The sequence below is a fragment of the Trichoplusia ni genome, chromosome 10 (assembly GCF_003590095.1).
Source record: "Trichoplusia ni isolate ovarian cell line Hi5 chromosome 10, tn1, whole genome shotgun sequence".
Taxonomy (NCBI): Eukaryota; Metazoa; Arthropoda; class Insecta; order Lepidoptera; family Noctuidae; genus Trichoplusia; species Trichoplusia ni.
Genome location: NC_039487.1, coordinates 6,814,298 through 6,836,228, shown reverse-complemented (window position 1 = coordinate 6,836,228; position 21,931 = coordinate 6,814,298). Strand labels below are relative to the sequence as shown.

Genomic DNA, 21,931 nt, shown 5'->3' with positions numbered 1-21,931 from the left:
ATATTAGAGAAAAAAGAAGTATTTTTCTCCTCTCAATTGTAAGTTGTCCAGAGATACAATCAAAGCGTCAGGCTTACTACGTCAATTTGTCAAAAACAGTTTGGTTCCTTTTTGTACCTTGCGTTTACTCATTAATACATTACGACGAAAACTATTTTTTATGTACTTGTAAGTGACAAGCCATTTAAGTAACATAATTTCTAAGTATTTTAATTTGGAATTATATTCATGAAATATTATTTGTAGGTTGCTAATTACGCTGAAGCATTGCGAATAAGAAGAGAGACGCTGGACTTCGTCACTGAAGCGTTCACTCAGCTCATCAGGATGCACGTTCAGGATCATAAGTAAGGACAAACAAAAGAAAGCACGCAGTATACAGTACTATATGTTTAAAAATACCTTGGTGACCTTTTAAAAACGTGATACATTTTCCAAGAAAGCAATACAGTATCTGAATAAGAAGAATCTTGATCTTGAAATCCCCCAAAAATTATTTATTAAATACTGATTTATTTATCGAGAGTCATACCAAACGGGACTGACGCAGTGGCAGGGTCACGAGTCATCAACCCCTCAGATGTGTGAAACTCGATTTTTTTTTGCGTGTGTCGCGGGGATGTGTTTAAACTTATTGCATAATGCTGCATTTCATGCTGTTTATATGCGCTGAATCTGCTATCTATCCTTGAATATTTTCACCTACTCTTTGAGTATATAAAAATTACATGTTTGCATATTTCTTTCATCACAGAGAGATGTGGTCGGCAGCTAGTAAGAGATTATGTCACTACCCTGAATGGATCAAGTTTGTGCAGCAATTTGGCAATGATGGGACACAGGTATGTCATAGTAGCTTTAGGAAAGTTTGACCCGTCATAAATCTTAGTTATGTTATTTTTTATTAAATCCACTCTTTGGTTTACCAAAATAGTAACAGTGATTCTATCAGTGAGTCTTATTTTTGTAACATTAACAAGACACAATGACTTGATTGTTTTTGGTCTAGTAGTAATCAGTAGCACAATATTTTGTCCTTCCTCGAAATACAGCAACATTCATTTAAGGAATTATAGATGGACCGATTTTACAAAAACATTAATTAATGAAAGACTGATTTCTTCGAGTCTTTTTCAATGAACCGGTCGTGCTGGAGAAATTATGTAGAGGCCTATGTCCAGCAGTGCTCTGCTATAGGCTGAGATGATGATGATGATGATGAGTTTTTTTAAGTACCCAAACTAATATAGCCTAGCATTTATTTTCTTTATTCTTCTGAAACAGGTCGTGTACCGTCGCCACATTCGAAGACTGAAAGAAGAGAGGGCAGCTAAGAAACTCCGCAAGCAGTTGGCCAAGCTGCCGCAAGTTCTGTCCAGGATGCAGCTACCCACTGAGGACTTGCAGGAGAAGTAAGTTATACTTATCCATCCTGTTAAAATAAGATACTGTATCTTAAGTAATATACTCTCTCGTTGAGGAAACTTTTGTGTAAGTTACTTTTAAATTGTGTTTACTTACATATAAGTTAGACTAGCTGTTGCCCACGACTTCGACCCCGTGGGTAGAAGATAAAAGTTATGATTTATACCTGCCCTGTTTTTTTTCACATTTTCCATTGTATCTTCTCTCCTGTTAGTCGCAGCGTGATGGTTTATATCCTAAAGCCTTCCTCGATGAATGGTCTATTCAACACAAAAATATTTTTTCAATTTGGACCAATAGTTCCTGAGATTAGCGCGTTCAAACAAACAAACAAACAAACTCTTCAGCTTTATATATTAGTATAGATATGGAATGTACTCAAAAGACAAAAAATAAAAAATCGTGCAAGATGGAAACTGTAACGAATGTAAGAACCACGCTTATCTGAGCGTCGTTTTTGTTTCTTTATTTTACATTGCTAATGAAAAAGATAGCTAACAAAGATCGACTGTTTTCTCTGTGTAAAGTTTTTGAATATAGCTTTCAACTTTTAGTTAGTTTCTTTTTTGTTTTAACTCATCATTTTATATTCTAGCGACTGGCCAATGGTTGTCCGTCAGTTGCGCAGTCATCGCGACTTCTCGGTGTACTTCAGCGAGGGTCGTCACCAGGAGTCTGGCTCCGAGTCAGGATCGGAACTGGACAGCCCCCTGGCTATAGACACGACGTTGAGGGTCGGGGAGCGAGCGAGATACCAGGTAATTACCTGACTGCAGGATTAAGGAGTTCTTATACAGAAAACTAGCATTTGATTAGGTTAAGATAGTCCATTTAAGCATTATTCAGGATTCTCAATTCAGAATCAGGATTAAAAGTAGATAGAGCTCTCGGTTTAGATGCTATCCTGGTTGAAAAGGATGGCTGTTGGTAAGGATCCAACTGATAGGCGAAGATCTACTAAGGACTTGGTTGATCATCAAACAATTTTGTATATTTTGTTGCTAAAATGAGTACAGTGTACCAATAATACAGCATCATTTTTACTTACAAAATTATAATTATTTTATAAATAACTGTAACTCAATGCGTTCGTAAGGTGTGTGTTCGTCGTGGTGACTATTAATTTATTATTTTTTGTGCAGACATTGGGACAGTCGCAGAAGATTCCGTACGAGATCTTGGAATCGAACGAGGCGGCCGGCGTCTTCAAAACATACTTACACGAAGCCCAAGAGGAGCATAGGAACTTTGAGTAAGTTACCCTCAGTTTTAGATTAGAAGTTGCCCTTTTATAGGTGAAGAAGAACAAGAAGTTTTTTATCCATAGCCTATCTACCATCCGGAGATGGTATGTGTGCTTAGAGAGAAAGATTTGGTTGTTTATTTTATCTAAACAGTTAAATATTGCCACCTATTGACAGGTAAAGGTTCCATTGATTTTGATAAGGTTACGTCTAAGAAAAAAACGTTCAGAATTTAGGAATCAGTTTACATTTTTAATAATTTTGCTCACAATCAAATCAATGAATCAACTTTGTCCTAGTGCTGGATATAGGCCACCCTAAAGTTGCACATGTACACATTGATTTATTTCAAGCAATTAATTACCCCAACAGATGGTGCCAACAATTCAAGCGTCTTCTAGAGGAGACTGGCTACGTGACTCCCGGCAAGCAGTTATCTGAAGTGCGAGTGTTGCTGATGGGTCGCGAGTGCTACGAGGCTTTGTCTGAGGATCAACAGCAGCGGGTCTACGACCAGCACCAGCGACAGATACAGCGGAGGGCCAAGGATAACTTCCAGGTGAGATACCTAAAAACTAACACAGAGAATTGGTGAAAGTATGACGCCTCATTACTAAATTGAACCTAAACAAACTACTGCAGGTCTTGTGATTTGATGTGGATCTTTTTATTAGAAATTTTTTGTGACCGGGTTGTCACAAAAATTTTCTAATAGATATGGCAAAATATGTAGCTACTTTTTATTTTTTAAGGCCTGTGTTCTGCAGTTTTTGGTATATTGGTAGGCCTCCAGATGAGCTCGTGGATATGCTGTAACAGCGTAAGTGAATCGATCACAGGTTAAGCTACGCTTGACGCGGTTGGTCCGTAGATGGGTTACCATATTTGTCATAATGAGTTCCTCCGTGTTTCAGAAGGCACGTCAAATTGTGTTTCCCGGCTGTTAATCATAGATACATCTATTATAGTACCGTGTTGCCCAGGTAACTGGGTTGAGGAGGTCAGATAGGCAGTCGCTCCTTGTAAAACACTGGTACTTAGCTGAATCCGGTTCGACTGGAAGCCGCCCCTAACATAGTTGGGAAAAATATAGACCGATGATAATAAGCTGTACAATTACAGTAAATTTTAGGACTTTATTTTTCTACATCAATTCCTATTTATTATTATACATTATAACTAACATGATCATGTTAATGTTTCTTGTAGGAGTTGCTACTAGAACACGCGGATCTGTTCTACCACTTCAAGAGTATATCTCCGACGGGGACCATCACTCAGGAGGACATCAAAGAGATCACCGATGTACTGCAGGATGATTTCAGGTGAGAATATGGAATTTGTTGAAGGAGTTTAGACCTTATGTCCTTAAGTGTTAAAGCAATATGATATTTAACTGAAAATGACTGCTTGAATAATAAGACTCATAGTTAAAGCTTGCAGTTAAATGCAGGTGAATGTTGTTGTTTTGTGGCAAGATAAAACAAGCCTTATTTGTAGGTGTATAGGTTTGGTTTTTCTTTGAATAGACTTGTACTTTTGATTGCTCAAAAATTTGGGCGTTTGTTGTTCACTTTCTTCTCTCACACCGAAAACACTTAGGAAGCAGTGAGTGTGCTTATCTGGGTGATGTCCATTGTTTTTATTCAAATGGCCTCATTTGAATAAATGTCTTTTTTTTTACAATAGCCATTTCAAGGTCTCTTCTTAGCAGGTACTGCTGACTTGTCATTGTTTTTTTGATGCCTTTACTGTATATTATGACCTGCTTTCAAGTTACCTCTTCCTAGCAAGTTTCTCTGCGCACAGCTCTAACCACCTCGTTCCCCCCCAGATACAAGATGCTGGACCGCATGGAGCAGGACCGCAAGCTGATGCTGTTCCAGCACCTGGGCTTCGTGCACTGTCCCATGCGCGAGCACTGCCCCGCCGCCGCCAACTGCCTCGACGCCACGCTGCCTGTCATACTCAACACCAGGGTCGGGTAAGGGATACGAAACTTTCATTGTAGACCTATAAGGATTTAAGTAAACTGTCGCAAATCTAGTCTCAAGGTCGTGGTAATGATATTCAACATCATTAAGGATGTGTGTTGAGTAATAAACACTCGCGACTCGCCTTGAAGCTAGCGGATAAACATTAAGCGAGCTTCGGCCGCAAGTTTAATTGACCAATAATAATTCGCCAGTATGAAGAAAATAGTATGACGAACAAACACTAATGACGAAGGACTGCTCCTTCGTCATTAGTGTTTCCTAACGATATAGCATCCATAAAGTGTATCATATAGAGTATATACGCTCTTAAATGTTAGTAGTTTATTGGAGTTAAGTCCACAGTTCCACACATTTCTAAAGAACAGCTGCGAATGCCGCGACCTGCGAGGCGGGTCACGAGACGCGTGTAATTAATATAAAATTATTTATCAAGTTTTCTTGCTTGAATTCTGATTGATGATGTTTCATATTTCAGGCCGCTTTAAAGTGTGATTAATTGTTGTGATTTCTATAGTAACATATTATTCACAGATCGCTTACATCAACGGGCGAGTCTCAATGCCACGCGGGCCCTCCCGCCGCGCCCTGGGCTCTCACGACAGACTCCAACCAGATCAACGTCATTATATTAGGCGTAAGTATTAGTGTTTTTAGTACTAATAGTTAGTTTTCTTCCACTTGAAATGTTTGTGACTTGTTTTATTTACCGTCAAGTTGTTGAGGTGTCATTTTATAATAATTAACCGAAACCTTGATTAAATCTGCTATCTTGGGCAAATTTCCAAGACAGTAGATTTAACTTAACTTTCGCCCGGAAATTTCCCTATATTTAAAATTTTTCATTTTGGCCGCCCATGATGTATTACAAAAAATGTCTCAGTATTTTTTATCTGCTTTCATCATGGTATTTCAGCCCATTTTACAGTTCTAGATTATGATCGCATAAAATTTAACATTTTTGTCGTTGTTTGTTATAAACCCTGTTATTGTTCACATAGGTGGAAGGCATAGCCGGCGAGTTCGGCAAGCGTCTACTGGCGGGCTGCGACTCGGAACGTCGCGTCAACGTGTCGGGCACGGCGTGGCGCGTCGAGCAGCGGCTCAGGACCGACGACTTCTCAGCGGAGACCACTTGTATTGATGACTTCGCGCCTAATGGTCAGTCAATAATAATGTCATGACTTCAGATAATTAAGTTCTAGACAGTGTGTTTGTAGTTCTATCATTAGAGATCATGTGTGAATTAGTAAATGTAATTTAGGATGACCTCTAGCGCGATCGAATACCTTAAAAACGGTAGCTCTCTAAGGATTGGGTGTTGGAGGCCTATTTCAAGCAGTGGATCGGTGGCTTAATTTTTTGTTTGATGTGTGTTCATTATGCCGCATTTAATTTTTTTGTTCTCCGGTCACTAATACTTTAAATAATACGATACTTTAAATGGTATTTTTTATGAAAAAAAAAACATGCTGCTTTGTATGGAACATAGCTTTCAAGATAGCATAACGATATATTTCAAAACTGCAGTTTTCTTCATTTTTGCAGTCCTTTCTATTACTTGTGGAACATTTATTCATATTTTTTTCTTTTAGGGTATTTCTGTGTCTACCAAGATCAGGAGTCGTTTGAGTACATTAGAGGGTGTGCTGAAAAGACGCTGCTCTCGAGCTTGGAACAAGAGGACAAATTACCTTTTCAGGTATGTATATTGTAAGATCTTATTCAAACGGTTGATAGTCCATATAGTATTTTGAAGAGGCGATATTTTAAAACGTTTCCTCAAGATCATACATAAAATAACATTCAAATACTATTTATTTAATTTCACTACTATTGTTCTAATCCATTGTTCTTAAATATATATAAATGGTATTGTTTTTCTCAGGGTTTGCCTTTAGTGGTAATGTTCGTTCAAGATGACGGTATGGATAAGAAGGAACTCACCAGGTTGCAAGAAGAAGGACAGAACTTGGCTGATAAGTAAGTATCCTTTATATGGAACTAACTGTTGCTCGTGGCTCTGCCAAGATGTCGGCTATAACTGCAAAAACGTTACCATACATTAACAAAGTCAGATAATTTCTATGTGTTAATGCAAGGTGGCAATTACCTTCATATCAAATTTCATCGAGATGTATCCATTCCTTTGTTACCACAAACGAACACACACATGCAAACACACTATTAGCGTGATAATAAAGTGTGTAACAATAACAGTAACAGTTTCACAGCAACCAAACTACAATATTATCGGCCTCTTATTGTTCCCCTGCTGAATAAATATCTAGAAAACCATACACTCTCATTAACGACTTCAGTTCATCAATTTTATCTTATCATCTTAACACAAACATTTTGTCCCCAGTCTACACTGCTCCTACATGGAGGCATCTGTCAACGAGCTCGGTACTGAAGCCCTCACAGCTGATGCTGTACAGGAGCTGGTCAGGGCCAACCGGGAGAAGGCGAGCTACGCGCATCTGTATCGAGATGTCATTGTGTGCTTCGATTCTGATATAAGGTGAGCTTGGAGTTTAATTTTTATACGTGGTGTAACTGAGCCTAACACAGTTGTCAATCTCTTTTCTGTCCTACAACTCGGTATATCTTTGCTATTTTGTCTCCCTCTTGACTAGAATATATGTTATATATTTTTTTTCTTATTGAAATCAAAATGAGAGCTACTCAATTTGGTCGAGTTACAATATATCCATAGAATATTCTATTTGGCAACTTTTGAATGTACCATCTTACTGTCTATCCATTTTATTGTTACTTTCGTAAGGATGATTAATTAATGCAAAGCAATGCGGTTTACAGCGTATTTATCGGAATCGCTCGATTAGTTACGGACCCAATCGGAGTCCTCAGCCGGAATCACGAGCTGATGCGGCGGTGGGGTCTCGCGACTCTTACTAATGCCCGACGCCAATAAAATTAAAAAAGAAAAGATATTAACTAATTTCTAGAAAATCTCGCATTTTAAAGATGAACAGCAAACACATAATTCTTAAATAAACGATTGATTTCATCGTTTTAACGTAATTTCACATTCACTGTAAACAATCAACATCTGTAACAAGTTTCCCCCACGCCAGGATAATGGTGTGCCTGTTCTGCGACGACCCGTACTCCCCCGAGCGAGTGCTGAGCCCGCTGCTGCTGCACCGCGCCTGCTTCCTCACGGGAGACCGCTCCATCGTCATCGAGACCTTCCTGGGTGACTCCAAGAGGAAGGTCGAGGTGAGTTACATGGCTATGAAGGTTTTGTAGTGTTTCAGTGCAAGGTTTTCAAAAATATACGAGAAAGTGTGATTTCATAAAAAAAAAATCTTTGGAGTATTTAGAATATTGTGGTGGTCATTTCCTTGTAGTTTAATACAAACTTTTTGTTCAGTTAACCCCATTAAAAATGAACAACAAAATAAGATTCTTAGAAACGAATAATTTGCTCATATAATAATGTTAATAGAAACATATTTTCCTGACTTCGCCTCTCTGCTTTTTTGCCCTCTCTCTCTTATATTTCTTACTTATAACTATAACTTCATAATGTGTTAGTTTCGCAATAAATAAATAAATGTATGATCATGCTATGATTGTAAGTGATTGTTAGCATAGCATATTTTTTTTGTAATTGTATGGGTGTAATCAATTGTTGGTGAACCTATAAAAAAAATCCTGTACGAATATTGACTGTGTATATAAATTTCAGGTGATAATCTCAAGCTTCCACGGCGCCAGTCAGTTCAGAGAGGAGCTGATACACGGCTTCATACTCATATACTCCGCCAAGAGGAAGGCTAGCCTTGCCACTCTAAAGTAAGTTTCAATTTATCATATTAGAAAAAAAGATGCGATCGATAGCGCCTTTATTTAACAATGGCAGCTTGACTCCACCTTGTATTCGCTCTCTGCCTTTCCTTTTAAGAGTAGTAAAAGAGTAGAAAAGTTGGGAGTTGAGTTGAAAGTTGTTGGTTTACTTTTCTACCGGGTCTGCCGCGATGAATGTTATAATTTAGAGCTGCCCATTGCCTGCGGGCTCGCCCTCAGGTTATAAATTATCTGTGTACCAAGTTTTTGCTTGAAAGAGTAACAAACTTCAAACTTCTTAGCGTTTATAATATTAGTAGGGTTGGCTGTGTGATATTCTGTAGATGTGGGATTTTTTTGGTCGGGCGGTGGAATCCTAATAGACATCCATCTCCTTGGGGCAAGAAGTTGATAATGGCAGAATCTGACTGACTAAACCTACCTAATTCCAAGTTTTTACCATTAAAACAACAAATATGTTTTGATTTCCCCAGCGCGTTCTCGATGAACATCCCGAACCTGCCCATCCAGATGGTGGCGGTGACGGACGGCGGCGGCTCGGCGGCCAGCACGTTCTTCGGCACGGACCTGGGCCACGCGCTCATCACCGAGGGGAACGCCACCGCCGACAGGCTGGGCGCGCACTTCACTACCTACACGTCCAGCGCTGAGAACAAATGTAAGTGATTTTGTTTGTCTTGTGTGTGGTGGTGGTCAAGGTGATTGTGTGTGTGAAGAATTGAATTAATCTTGTTAATCTACTTCTTTTGCTGTCTACTATACTACATAACAAACGTGAAGCTGTGTGATGAAAGATGCGGCGAGAGGTGAGGGGGTCTACCAGCCGCTGTACGCTGCGATTTTTCGCCCCGCTTAACCCACATATTAATCATTGTATTAACACGAAATACTAGTAAGCAGTATTGTGACACCGCGCTGCACTGCCTGTCTACAAGGCTATATACACAAAAAATAGCACGTTCGGTGTATCACGACTGTATTTTAGTAGAAAGACAGTTGTTGTATTTTTCCCACGTTTAGGAAAACCCAGGGTAGCTTCAACGTTCGTAACTAACCTGTCGTGTGTACTCCAGCGGCGTTCTACACGCCGTTCTTCAAGGAGGTGTGGGAGCGCAAGGGCGAGATCGAGCGCGCCTTCCGCCTGGAGCAGCCGCACAACCTGCCCGACGTGGCCGCCGCGCGCCCCGCGCCGCCGCCGCGGAACCACTCCTACCATCTCAACCACATGTACGTAGCTCTACACACTTTATACTAACAAAACTAAAAATATTATTATTAGGATTAAACGATTTCCGGTGTGTCGCGGACGGTTTTACAAAATTTCAAGTCATATGAATAAAACGCAGGATAAGCATTCGTAGTTCGCACTAATGCTTGATGTACGCGGGAATCGAACCCGCAACACGTCGCGCTAAATGGCTAATCAACCACTCGGCCATGTTTTTTTTTATTTAGCTTATGATCTAATTACTGATTTGTTGTTTCATTTATGTTTTTACACACTTTCGAGTTATCTGTAATGGTATCATAACTTACGAAATGAATAAATAAATAAAGTACCTAAACTTTAAATCGTATTGTGAGTCAAAAGCACGAATACGGCCCAAAAAACACATACATTTCACATGCGCTGCTGGTCAAAGCCCTCTCAAAAGAAGAAAGAAGCATTCACCTTCACGCTTACTTACGTGCAGGTTAGCAACTCCAGATTCCTATCTAGTACCTAAAGTCCATCATTGCATTCTTCACAAATATCAATATTATTACTAAACATTAAAATATTTCAAATGTATTCATCTAGGAGAGAACACAAGCTCACGAACTCACTGGACCTACTCATCGGGCCCGACTCCCGCGCCGACATCGATTCAGAATACAGTGATACTCTCAACAACTCTAAGAACAGAGGATTTTTAAAAGGTGAGTAAATGTCACTTCAACTAGTTAAGAATATTTTGATTAAGAACCAAAACGTAAAATTCGACTTCAAATAAAAACTACACAGGCTCACAGCTTCTGAGACAAACTTGAGATTTTTTTATTGTACTTAATGACAGACATTTCACATTATAATAATGTAAAAAGAACTAACAAAATCGGTATGTCCAGTCCTAAGTGCTGAGGTAATGAACATAAAAAAAGTAATGTAGACTATTTAACATCTTCCTTTTGGATATCGGTTGAAAATTGTTACAAATACTCGATTTACATCAAACATATTTTCTGTTATCGTGCCAAATATTTAAGACAAGGTATAGTTCAGTTTACCTTTATAATTATAAATTGTTTTGTAGGTTTTAGTGTATACCCGCCGCCAAGCACGCCGCCAGAGCCGGCGCCCCCCGATCACAGGATGCATGCTGATCTATCACGTAAGTTCTTTTTGAATATATTATTATGCATATCTATAAGTATTTATAATTAAGTTTAAAAGGATGAAAAAGAAATGTAGTAAGTAGTGATTCTTTTAAGTAATACGCAGGTTTCTACTAAATGCCATATACAGTAAATCAAAGTTACGAAAATAAATCCGAAAAAGACAACCAGGTTAAAAGGAAAGCAGTATTATATACAGGAAATATCAAGACTCCTATATTTTTTGATAAAAAATAATGTAACCGCCAACCTAACTTTCATTCTAATCCTCCAGATCCGTTATGATTAAGTTTAAATTATTCATAGTTTAAACATTTTTCTAGTAATAAAAACAGTGTTATTTTAATGAAATACATTTAACACATTGTCGAGAGAATGTTATGAGTTTGAACCGACTGAATTCGTCAAACGTTTGAAAAATTAATATTCTTGAACGCTTTTAATTTTCTACATTGAATATAAATTAATAATTAAGCTATAAAACTGTAAATAAACAAGTAAATTATGATGCAGCGGATCTCAACTGTTCGGAGGACTCTCTCAGTACACACGAGTCAGGTGATTGCATGGAGACAACTTATATACAGATAAAAATATAATATTTGTGTGTAGATAGATGTTACCAACACCATTTTTATTTTTAAAGTGATTTTATTTTAATCTTCTGACAATGTAGTTTACGCATACGATATTATCAAAAGAGTAACAAGTAAAAAGGTTTCAATACGAAATCATGATGTATTTTGAAAAGGCTGTGTTTTCTTTAATTATTTTGTTTATTATGTATATTATGTTGGTTTGCAACCAGCACTCAGCTCGAAAATCTCAGACCTATATATATTCCAATTAATATGGTCTTAAACAATTAAAGAATTTTGTATAAACAGAATCACATTTATTAGCCTTAATAGTATACTTTGTCTGTGTTATATACAAAATTGTAAGATGAATATGAACAAGAATATAAAAAGGGATTTGGCGATGGCTTCCGCCGAATATAGTATTTGTATTTCAAACTTTTGAATAGTATCTACATTGTCAGAAGTTCTATTAAAATCCCAAATATTTTTATACTCAAGGAATGCGTCCGTTTTATTTTGCATGACATATAGTAGATGTATAGAAATTGTGATTTTCACATAATTATGGTAGAGGTTTTTTTTTCATTTTAATATTGTTATAACATACACTTTTTGTTGTTTTTGTAATAGGTAGTTTTATTTAAAATTTTGTAGAAATACGTCAAATATTTTGTATTTTTTTTTTATTTCTTTTATATGCATGATTGAAGTGTTGTAAATATGGGGATTTTCAGAAATTTTATATAATTAAAATGTTAATTATGAATATATGATTGTGTTATTAAATGGGTTTAATGAATAAATTACTGTGTTAATGATGTTTGTGTGAACTAGGGACAGAAATTATTGCTTAATATTGTATCAAAATTGAGTAATAAAGTTTCATTGAAATCGATTGTATACTAAACATATCTTTTCGAAAATATTCCAAATTGGTATTTATTATTTAAGAAAGTAGATATAAATTGAAAGCAGACCTGCGACGTCAACCAATATGATTATTAAATGGAGTTCTCTGGTTATGCTACATATTGGACGTAAATAATACTGATTGCTTATTCTTTTCGACTTTATAGATGATTAAGCCTTTTTCAAGTCATATATGCATAAATGGCTTTAATTTTTACATTGCGTAAGCAGATGCCCGGGAAATTAATAGTATATAGTAACACTAAAAAAAAAGAATAAGATGATAGAGAAAGGATTAAATCTCGGATATATTTTCTCATCCCATAGTAAAATCCTTACATCTTCATATTGTATACACAGACGGCGGTGGTCTCTGGCAGCCGGCGAGCTACGGCCACCGCGCCTTCACGACGGGCCGCACGCGCCCGCACCAGCCGCCGCCGCGCGTCCGCCACTCGCAGACACTCAAGGTAAGGGCTACAACTAGTATGTGAAAACTGACGTCTTTATGGATATCCGAGTGGTTGAGGTCACCACGCCAGACCCTACACGACGTGTCGCGTGTTTGAGGCACCTGGACAGGACAAGCGATTGTGTGATCCACGAATGCTTGTCCTACTTTTATTAACACGCTAGCTGCTGTCAGCTTGCCCTTCCGGAAATGCTAATATGGGGACTAAAATCAGTATAAACTATCTCGTTATAAACCCGGTTATAAACCATCTGTGTACCAAGTTTCATACAAATCCGTTCAGTGGTTTTTGCGTGAAATCGGAACAAAAATGCATACATACAAACTTTTGCGTTTATAATTCTAGTTTCATTAAAAAGAAAATATAGTAAACTAAGAGAATTGATTAAGAAAGGTTTAGGTGTTAAGATGACAAGTGGAATGTAGTATGGTATGGAATAATCGTGTTATTTCGAGTCACTCTATGATATTAAACCAACAAATAGACATTTAACGGCAATACTCGAGCTGACAGTGCAGTAATCGAGGTAAAAGACGTCGACACTAATGTTCTTTTGTAATTCACAGCAACCCGGTAAACTGGACATGAATAACTACACGATGGTGAGCGACGCTCTGCAGCACATCACTATAGGACCGCCCGCGCACTCCAGATCTGATAGAAAGGTAATTGAATACAATACTCAATTCAATTTATTAATAAAGAAAATACAAAAGGAAGTGTGAAGGTTATCTAATATAGAATATTTGATTCATTTTATTACTAAAAAGTGTGTGTTTGTTACTCCCTCGCGCTCAAATAGGTGGACCGATTTCGATGACATTTTGGAGAAGGTGGCTGATATCTTCGATCAACAAAATATGATTTGTATATCGGACTTTGTTAAAAGAGGATAAAGCTTTGCAGCAATAACCCAAATCCAGACGGGCCAAGTTGCGAACAACAGCTATTTATAATATTAAACGGTCTCAGCTCACCACTGATTTCATTCACACAACTCCTCTGTATACCAATATTATAAGAAATCATCATTTATTAAGATGTAGTGTAGATGGTTTCGCGCGTTCACGTTCACGCTTTGCGCCGTTCCCTGTTCGTTGCCGGTTGCACGGCGCGAATCGCGGTGTGAATGCGCAGTAAGAATCACGAGCGAGTGTAGAGCGCGCTTAACGTTTCGTATTCTCTTGTAGACACAGCGCACCAACTGGACCCACTCGAGCGGGCAGCCGGGCGGACATCACCATCACCCGTCTGGCGTCAGCTCTGAGACCGAACTGGATGCTCAGTATGCACAGGTATGGAGACATATAGGGTGAAAATGTTAAAAATAAACTTTTTCACTTTTTTATTTTTGTATATACAACGGGTTTAAATAGGACACCCGGTTGTATGATCCACGAATGCTTTCCCTAAGTCTGGGTATTTTTGTGTCTTGAATGCTTGTAAAACCCCTCGCGACGCAAGGATTGAATTACTCAGTGTGGGAGTCGTTTTATAAAAAAAAGTTCAGATCGTTGTCAGAAGCTGTTTCATTTCTGAAAAGTAATGGGGCCAGCTCACTATAAGTTTCTTCAAACAAAAAATAACTTTGTAATGTTTTAGATTAAAGAAACAAACGAATATATGGAGGCTCCGTCAATGATGAGACTGAGAAGACACCGAAGACACGAGAAGACACCGCTACATCAGCCCTGTGAGTGCTAATATTTTGTTATTCCAATAGAGCAGCTCCTTTTAGGCATACGCCCATTGGAAGGAATTGAGCCTTTCCAACAAACTAACGCTAACCGATTGGACAGCGTAACCAAATTTTCATGCTAATCAATTGGTTAACGCGTATCTCCGTATTCCCGTATTTTCACGATCACTCTACTTCGGGGAGAGACAGTTTTATTTATTTGAACTTCTTATGAATGAACATATGAACTATGGTAGACTTTTGCCTGATGCGTTCCTTACCAGTCAACCAAATTGTGATACAGAGATAACAAGACATTAGATTTCATTCATTTCTTAATTACGGAAGTCGTTTTTTCTTAAGAAAGCTATGCCATGTTTGTTTTCTGATACCTTTCTTATCAGTATGTTCAACTCGCTACACTAGTAACAAAACATTGTCTCCATAATTTACGTATTCATAATATATTCCCCCCGCAGCGTTCTCGGAGACCGACAGCTCTGGCTCGAGCTCGGGCTCGGGCGGCGGCAGCGCGGGGCGCGCGGCGTCACGCCGGCGTCACGCGCATCACGCGCATCACGCGCATCACGCGCACCACGCGCCCAGGCACTACAAGAAACGGTATGGAATGGAGTTTAGTGTTGGCTGAATTAATGATTTCGTCTTGATACTCTTAGACCATAAATAAAGGGCTTAAGATTTCATTTCGTCTTCAAAATTTCATAGTCATTACAATTTATAATTTTGCTTCAAAATCCTTATTGAACGAAATTTTATTTAGCTTAGTTCTTAGCTCAATTTACACTCAGTGTAACACTTGTAATTAATAAAAGGACTGATAGACACTCGAAGGGACATAGAAAGGCCAAGAAGAAAGTACATAAACCAATTGAAGGACAAGACAAAAATGACAATATAAGGAAGTGAAAGAGGTGGCACAGGATAGAAAAAGATAAAAACACTATTAGTCTAGCACTCAAAGTTTGCTGATGATACGTTTTTACGATAAGTCGATACACGTTTTAAGAATAATTTCAAAAAACAATTTGTCCATACCAGGTCGTTAGGTAACCTGGTAGCCGTGCAGAGTCCTCGCGTCCCGAAGCTGGGCATGTTCGTGGGCCCACCAGAATTGCCCACAGGATACAGGGCCAGGACGCAGGAAGACAAAGGTAACATTTAACACTAACAATTACACCTACAACGTTTTTCAGGTAGCCGTTTCATCGCCCTGCGAGGTAGTAAATAAGTATCAGCATTTAAATAAGTTTAAGCACTAGATCTGATGTCCCTCATCTGATTTTATATCTAACTTTCTAGTATCTCCATTTTGCAGAAGATTTACACTGTGTTCGGTTTGAATCCGAACTGCGTACGACTAAAGAGTTAGTCGGGTACACAGCACGGTCTTGCAGCACATTCTGCTTAATTCACTGGATTAGTATAACAGAGATTACATTAGTGCGTAGCATAATCCGAATTCGGTCCTAGTTTTCTAGATCCATATTTCTAAGGGATCAGGTGGTATTCGTATTTTGAAGAAGTGCGTTAGATTAGATTAGAATATTCTTTATTAGTACACCATAGAATTACAGCAGTGATTCTTAGAACATACAGTGTTAGGGTAGAATGGCGGTCTTATCACTAATAGAGATATATTCTAGACAACCTTTGGATTTACATCGTCAAGAAGAATAAGACTACACCCGGTGACTCTTCCCGGTGCTCACAATCTCGTTGAACGCCATCCGTAATATGTGTATAGCCTGTATTGAGCCCTATAGTATCTGAAATACCGCTATTGACCAAGTACATTGTTTGCAGCTGCGAGTGAGTCTAGCGAAGGCAGTTCTGACGGAGAGACCCGGCGCCCGAGGCCGCTGCCGCCGCCGCCTCATCACGAGCCACCGCACAAGGTAATCCCATTTAACTGTGTGTATTGGAACATAATTATTATAATAAATTTCGTGAGGAGATGTATGTACATGCCAACATTCAACTCAAATGTAACTAATTGTGCAGTTCTAGAATTACATTTGGATTGAAATAATAAGGAAAGAAAAGTTTTTAAGACAGACAATGTCTCTATTTATATTGCACCGCATATTATTTTTGTTCCATAATTATTTGTTCAAATCAAATCAAATCAAATCGTTTATTTGTGATTCACAGGTATAAGGTAGGTCTTAAATAAAATATGTTCATGCCGTGATCCGCCACACAGGGCATACAAATGTGAAAAAATAAAATGAAAAACATTCATTATTAGAGTATTAAATGCTAACAAATGTATCTTATAACTAGTATTACAAAAAAAGGTAATAAAAACATGTAATAGGTACTTAATATTAAAATAATTATTTAGCTGGAAAGAAAATCACTGAGACAGTAATAACAATTTTCTATCAAAAACTTAGATAAATTATGTTTAAAAATATTTATATTCTCAATATCTTTTATATTTTATAGTTCTTTTATATATCGTTCGAAAACGTTTTACTCAAAGAAAGAAAGAGTCATTTCGGAGCCAACCAGAATCTGGTTTGATTTAAATGTCATTTTGGAACCGAATAATTATCTATATTTAACTACTTGATGGTTGAAGAAAGAAGTTTTTAGGAAATAAAACTGTTTGATTATACAAATTGAATGTCTGGAAAGTTTTTTTTTCTATTGACTGAATTTCTTTATACCACACATTACAATATGTTATCATTCTACTCCATCTTATCAAGCTTAATATTACTATTTATCCACAATTTTACGTCACGAAATACACCTCGCTACAAAAACCTTGTCTCTACAGATGCTATCTGGCGAGTACCCGTCATCGGCTCAAGACAACTCGTCGTCAAGCGCGGCTGACACTCGCCGGCGTCACCATCCGTTCAGCAAGCACGACCGCAGGCATAAGGTATGCGAAATTTCATAGTTTATTATTACTTAACATGGATTTTATTTAGTTTTAGTTTGTGTCCTCTTTACTGCCTCATCAATCAAACATTGAAACTTCCCGGTTTCCGACTGTGAATGCTGTATTATGACATCTCCTAGATCTAATCTGATGCTAAAAGTGGAAAGTGGCCATAGGAGCGTTTAACACAAATTTTAATTGTCTTCTTGAGAACTTTGGTTGCAAAGCAAGCTTCTGGGACCATAGCTTTGCAATAATTCAAATTGAGCTCGCTAGAAGTCTACGTTTCCTGTTTATCATGAGACGAAGTGTCAAAACAAACTCATTGGTCATCATCTCCTTCTTAGTCCAGACAATGTTATATTTTCACGAGCTGTATGTAACAAAAACAAATATAGATAAAGTTAAAACAATAATGAAAGTGTCCCACTACAGGATCAAAGAGCTCTTCCCATTAGCAATAAAATAAAATAAATATATCATCATGTATCAGTTTTTAATATTTAAAAGCTGTGTCACTAATAAACATCATATATGTAGAGGAATAAGAAGAGCTCTGCCTGAGTTCGAAATATTGAAACTTTTTTTGTCTTTTATAGGAGTTTTCAAAGAGCAAAGATTCAAAGAAGAACGCGTCGCAGATCAACAACACACAGTCTGCTCAGAATTGGGGTCCGCAGGTATGGTGCTTTAAACAAATGAAATAATTTCAGATCACAGATTTCGTTATTGTTTTTCGTCAAAAGTTACGCAATACTTATTTCAACCGGTCAATTAAGCTTCGATAGCTCGGCCTCCCCCAAGTTGCGCAATAATGTCTTTTAAATTGTAATAATTTATCAATATTACACATCTTGCGTCTGTTATTGTGTATCAAACTTCATCTAAACCCACAAACAGGATGTCACTGAATAAAACCGTTATATCGACTAATTATGAATCGAAATTTATTACAAGAAAACCGTTTTCCATCTAATAACAAAGCTTCTGTTTCCCCAGGGCGCTCACGGGATACCGCTGTTCGTGGAGAAATGTGTTGAGTTTATAGAACGCGAGGGTTTAGCCTCGGAGGGCCTGTACAGAGTGCCCGGCAACCGCGCACATGTCGACATGCTGTTCAGCAAGTTCTATGAAGGTGAGTCTTGTTGCCAGTAATAGAAACAGGGGTATTACCTAAGTGGCTTTAATGTGAAGTTTGCATGGAGAAACATTAAAATTACTGATTAAATAATTGATTTTAAGTTAATTAGGACAATAATTTTTCTGGTCCACAAAATGGGGCTTGAATCTGGGTGTCTGTGTGCATGTGACTTAAATGTTTGTGTTACCCTCGCGATATGAGTACTAAGTTTTTTGTGCCGCAAGCATGACATTTTGGAGCCACGCATCTCAATATTAATATTAAAGTTTCAAAGACGTTTGAGAAAGGACTACTTGAGAAGGCTGTAATAATGTTTATCAGTTTAATCAGAAATCTAATCTATGTATCTATGCACGATTTGAGGTGTGACAGATGATTACCATTTTTTAATATTTATAAACTACGGCGATGAACATAAGCAAAAATATTAACAACATTCTTTTTTTCTAGATCCCAAAGTAGATCTAGACTCTCTAGACATCCCGGTGAACGCGGTGGCGACTGCGCTAAAGGACTTCTTCTCTAAGAAACTGCCGCCGCTACTCGACGAGGCCAGCATGGCACAGCTCGAAGATATTGCCAGTGAGTACAGTTGAATTTATACCTTAAATTGTAGGGCATAAAAGTGATTTTGTACTGATTGAAAATTTACTTTCAGCAAGCTTTATATATGCAGCAACTAAGAAACCATAAGATAGAGTTAATGGTGTTGAGTGGACGGTTAAAGTCGTAACTTACCTGTAATTTAAGGTGCCGCGCAAACGACAGACTTTTCCTTACGCACTTTTATTCAGTGAAAATAGAACCTATGCAATTTTATGCAGTAAAGCAAACAACGCGTTAAAAGTCCGGCGCCCATAAAATCCGTGTAATTCGGGCAGACCGCGCATCCGCACAAAATGTGTGTGAAAAGAATTGTACGTTTGCTTCAACGGCAATTTGCATTTGCTAATGGGTAGAACGAACGCGAACACGGCGCCAGAGGTCGATGTAACGATACGAACGATACTTCGCGATCCCCACAAGATTTCCATAGCGTCTACGTCCCTACAGCTCTGCCGACAGAATGATCGAAGATGAGCGTCACGTGCGTTGAGTGTGAAAAATCTGCGTCCGACTTTTTGGGGGCCGCAGACTCGATCGCACAAAAAGTGTACCGTCTGCGCTGCACCTAAATAATAAGCTGAAGATTTTTTTTTATATTTGCCAGGAACTAGGTACTCGTCCCATTAAAAAAACAGTTTTAGATAGCCCAATTAATGTTGGATATGTTTTATTCCACGATCACGCTATGATGAATAGGAATAGAGTAGCAACGAAATGTGTAATTGCTTGCGAATTTTTAATGGTTAAAGTTATGTATATTCATAACCGGATGAAGTCTCGCGCGACAAACGCGAGTACAAACCTGGTCATTGATCACTCGGTTTTAATTTATTTCGTTTCCGTAGCGATGCGCGGCTGTATCGCGGGCGGCGTGGAACTGAAGGACCGCAGCTGGCGGCTGCTGGCGCTGCGCTCGCTGCTCAACACCGCGCTCACGCCGCTCGCCAGCGCCACGCTCGACTACCTGCTGCACCACTTCGCCAGGTGAGACATACACACAGACACACACACATAGCTGAAGGACCGCAGCTGGCGGCTGCTGGCGCTGCGCTCGCTGCTCAACACCGCGCTCACGCCGCTCGCCAGCGCCACGCTCGACTACCTGCTGCACCACTTCGCCAGGTGAGACATACACACAGACACACACACATAGCTGAAGGACCGCAGCTGGCGGCTGCTGGCGCTGCGCTCGCTGCTCAACACCGCGCTCACGCCGCTCGCCAGCGCCACGCTCGACTACCTGCTGCACCACTTCGCCAGGTGAGACATACACACAGACACACACACATAGCTGAAGGACCGCAGCTGGCGGCTGCTGGCGCTGCGCTCGCTGCTCAACACCGCGCTCACGCCGCTCGCCAGCGCCACGCTCGACTACCTGCTGCACCACTTCGCCAGGTGAGACATACACACAGACACACACACATAGCTGAAGGACCGCAGCTGGCGGCTGCTGGCGCTGCGCTCGCTGCTCAACACCGCGCTCACGCCGCTCGCCAGCGCCACGCTCGACTACCTGCTGCACCACTTCGCCAGGTGAGACATACACACAGACACACACACATAGCTGAAGGACCGCAGCTGGCGGCTGCTGGCGCTGCGCTCGCTGCTCAACACCGCGCTCACGCCGCTCGCCAGCGCCACGCTCGACTACCTGCTGCACCACTTCGCCAGGTGAGACATACACACAGACACACACACATAGCTGAAGGACCGCAGCTGGCGGCTGCTGGCGCTGCGCTCGCTGCTCAACACCGCGCTCACGCCGCTCGCCAGCGCCACGCTCGACTACCTGCTGCACCACTTCGCCAGGTGAGACATACACACAGACACACACACATAGCTGAAGGACCGCAGCTGGCGGCTGCTGGCGCTGCGCTCGCTGCTCAACACCGCGCTCACGCCGCTCGCCAGCGCCACGCTCGACTACCTGCTGCACCACTTCGCCAGGTGAGACATACACACAGACACACACACATAGCTGAAGGACCGCAGCTGGCGGCTGCTGGCGCTGCGCTCGCTGCTCAACACCGCGCTCACGCCGCTCGCCAGCGCCACGCTCGACTACCTGCTGCACCACTTCGCCAGGTGAGACATACACACAGACACACACACATAGCTGAAGGACCGCAGCTGGCGGCTGCTGGCGCTGCGCTCGCTGCTCAACACCGACACACTTACACATACTTAATAATACCATTGAAAATTTTGTAAATGGATGCTAACTTATTTACTCTTCTCATGACATGAAGATATCTTGAGACATGTAGCCTTTATTATCTTAAAACCTTCTTGCATAAGAAACTCCTCTTTAGCTTATTGTCTTGTGTTTGTATTAAAACTTTCTGCCCCATCTATTCCTTGTGCAAATCAAAAAGTGTTTGAGGGCTTATTGAATTACTAAGTTGGCACCCGATTATTAAGCTATGAATACGTATCCAGTTATCATCGGTGGTCCAATTTATCCTTGAAGCCTAATGATACAATATAAAAAAGCTGCAATCAACACCAATAATCTATTCACAGGGTGGCAGACAACTCAAAGCTAAACTCGATGGACAGTAAGAACCTGGCCATCTGCTGGTGGCCGACGCTCCTGCCGGTGCAGTTCTCGGACATGGGCCGCTTCGAGATGACGCGGCCCTACCTCGAGGACATCGTGCAGACCATGATCGACCAGCACCCCTTCCTGTTCCGCGGGCAAGAAGCCTTTGTTATGGTGTGAGGACAGTGTGTAAGTATTTTGTGTTATA

The 21,931-nt window shown here is 39.8% G+C and overlaps 1 protein-coding gene across 6 annotated transcripts in view; it reads left to right on the top strand.

The window, feature by feature from the left end:
• Positions 1-21,931, top strand: part of LOC113498072 (rho GTPase-activating protein 190) — a 34,361-nt gene that overhangs the window by 11,087 nt on the left and 1,343 nt on the right. For 4 of the 6 annotated variants that reach the window (XM_026877978.1, XM_026877976.1, XM_026877977.1 and 1 more), the window contains 33 exons: positions 247-347; positions 755-842; positions 1,285-1,412; positions 2,021-2,183; positions 2,568-2,677; positions 3,042-3,228; positions 3,879-3,994; positions 4,504-4,653; positions 5,198-5,300; positions 5,665-5,824; positions 6,259-6,365; positions 6,552-6,646; positions 7,032-7,187; positions 7,765-7,909; positions 8,382-8,488; positions 8,974-9,158; positions 9,574-9,727; positions 10,302-10,420; positions 10,795-10,872; positions 11,390-11,434; positions 12,727-12,836; positions 13,406-13,504; positions 14,030-14,134; positions 14,442-14,532; positions 14,997-15,138; positions 15,577-15,689; positions 16,342-16,433; positions 17,324-17,431; positions 18,031-18,111; positions 18,431-18,566; positions 19,023-19,154; positions 20,024-20,162; positions 21,705-21,912. In XM_026877978.1, coding sequence (XP_026733779.1) covers positions 247-347; positions 755-842; positions 1,285-1,412; positions 2,021-2,183; positions 2,568-2,677; positions 3,042-3,228; positions 3,879-3,994; positions 4,504-4,653; positions 5,198-5,300; positions 5,665-5,824; positions 6,259-6,365; positions 6,552-6,646; positions 7,032-7,187; positions 7,765-7,909; positions 8,382-8,488; positions 8,974-9,158; positions 9,574-9,727; positions 10,302-10,420; positions 10,795-10,872; positions 11,390-11,434; positions 12,727-12,836; positions 13,406-13,504; positions 14,030-14,134; positions 14,442-14,532; positions 14,997-15,138; positions 15,577-15,689; positions 16,342-16,433; positions 17,324-17,431; positions 18,031-18,111; positions 18,431-18,566; positions 19,023-19,154; positions 20,024-20,162; positions 21,705-21,903 — 4,044 coding nt within the window. In that variant the 3' untranslated portion in view covers positions 21,904-21,912. Of the gene's footprint in view, positions 1-246; positions 348-754; positions 843-1,284; positions 1,413-2,020; positions 2,184-2,567; positions 2,678-3,041; positions 3,229-3,878; positions 3,995-4,503; positions 4,654-5,197; positions 5,301-5,664; positions 5,825-6,258; positions 6,366-6,551; positions 6,647-7,031; positions 7,188-7,764; positions 7,910-8,381; positions 8,489-8,973; positions 9,159-9,573; positions 9,728-10,301; positions 10,421-10,794; positions 10,873-11,389; positions 11,435-12,726; positions 12,837-13,405; positions 13,505-14,029; positions 14,135-14,441; positions 14,533-14,996; positions 15,139-15,576; positions 15,690-16,341; positions 16,434-17,323; positions 17,432-18,030; positions 18,112-18,430; positions 18,567-19,022; positions 19,155-20,023; positions 20,163-20,199; positions 21,267-21,704; positions 21,913-21,931 lie in introns of those variants that run through there. The other 2 variants (XR_003400954.1, XM_026877979.1) reach the window with 2 other exon arrangements.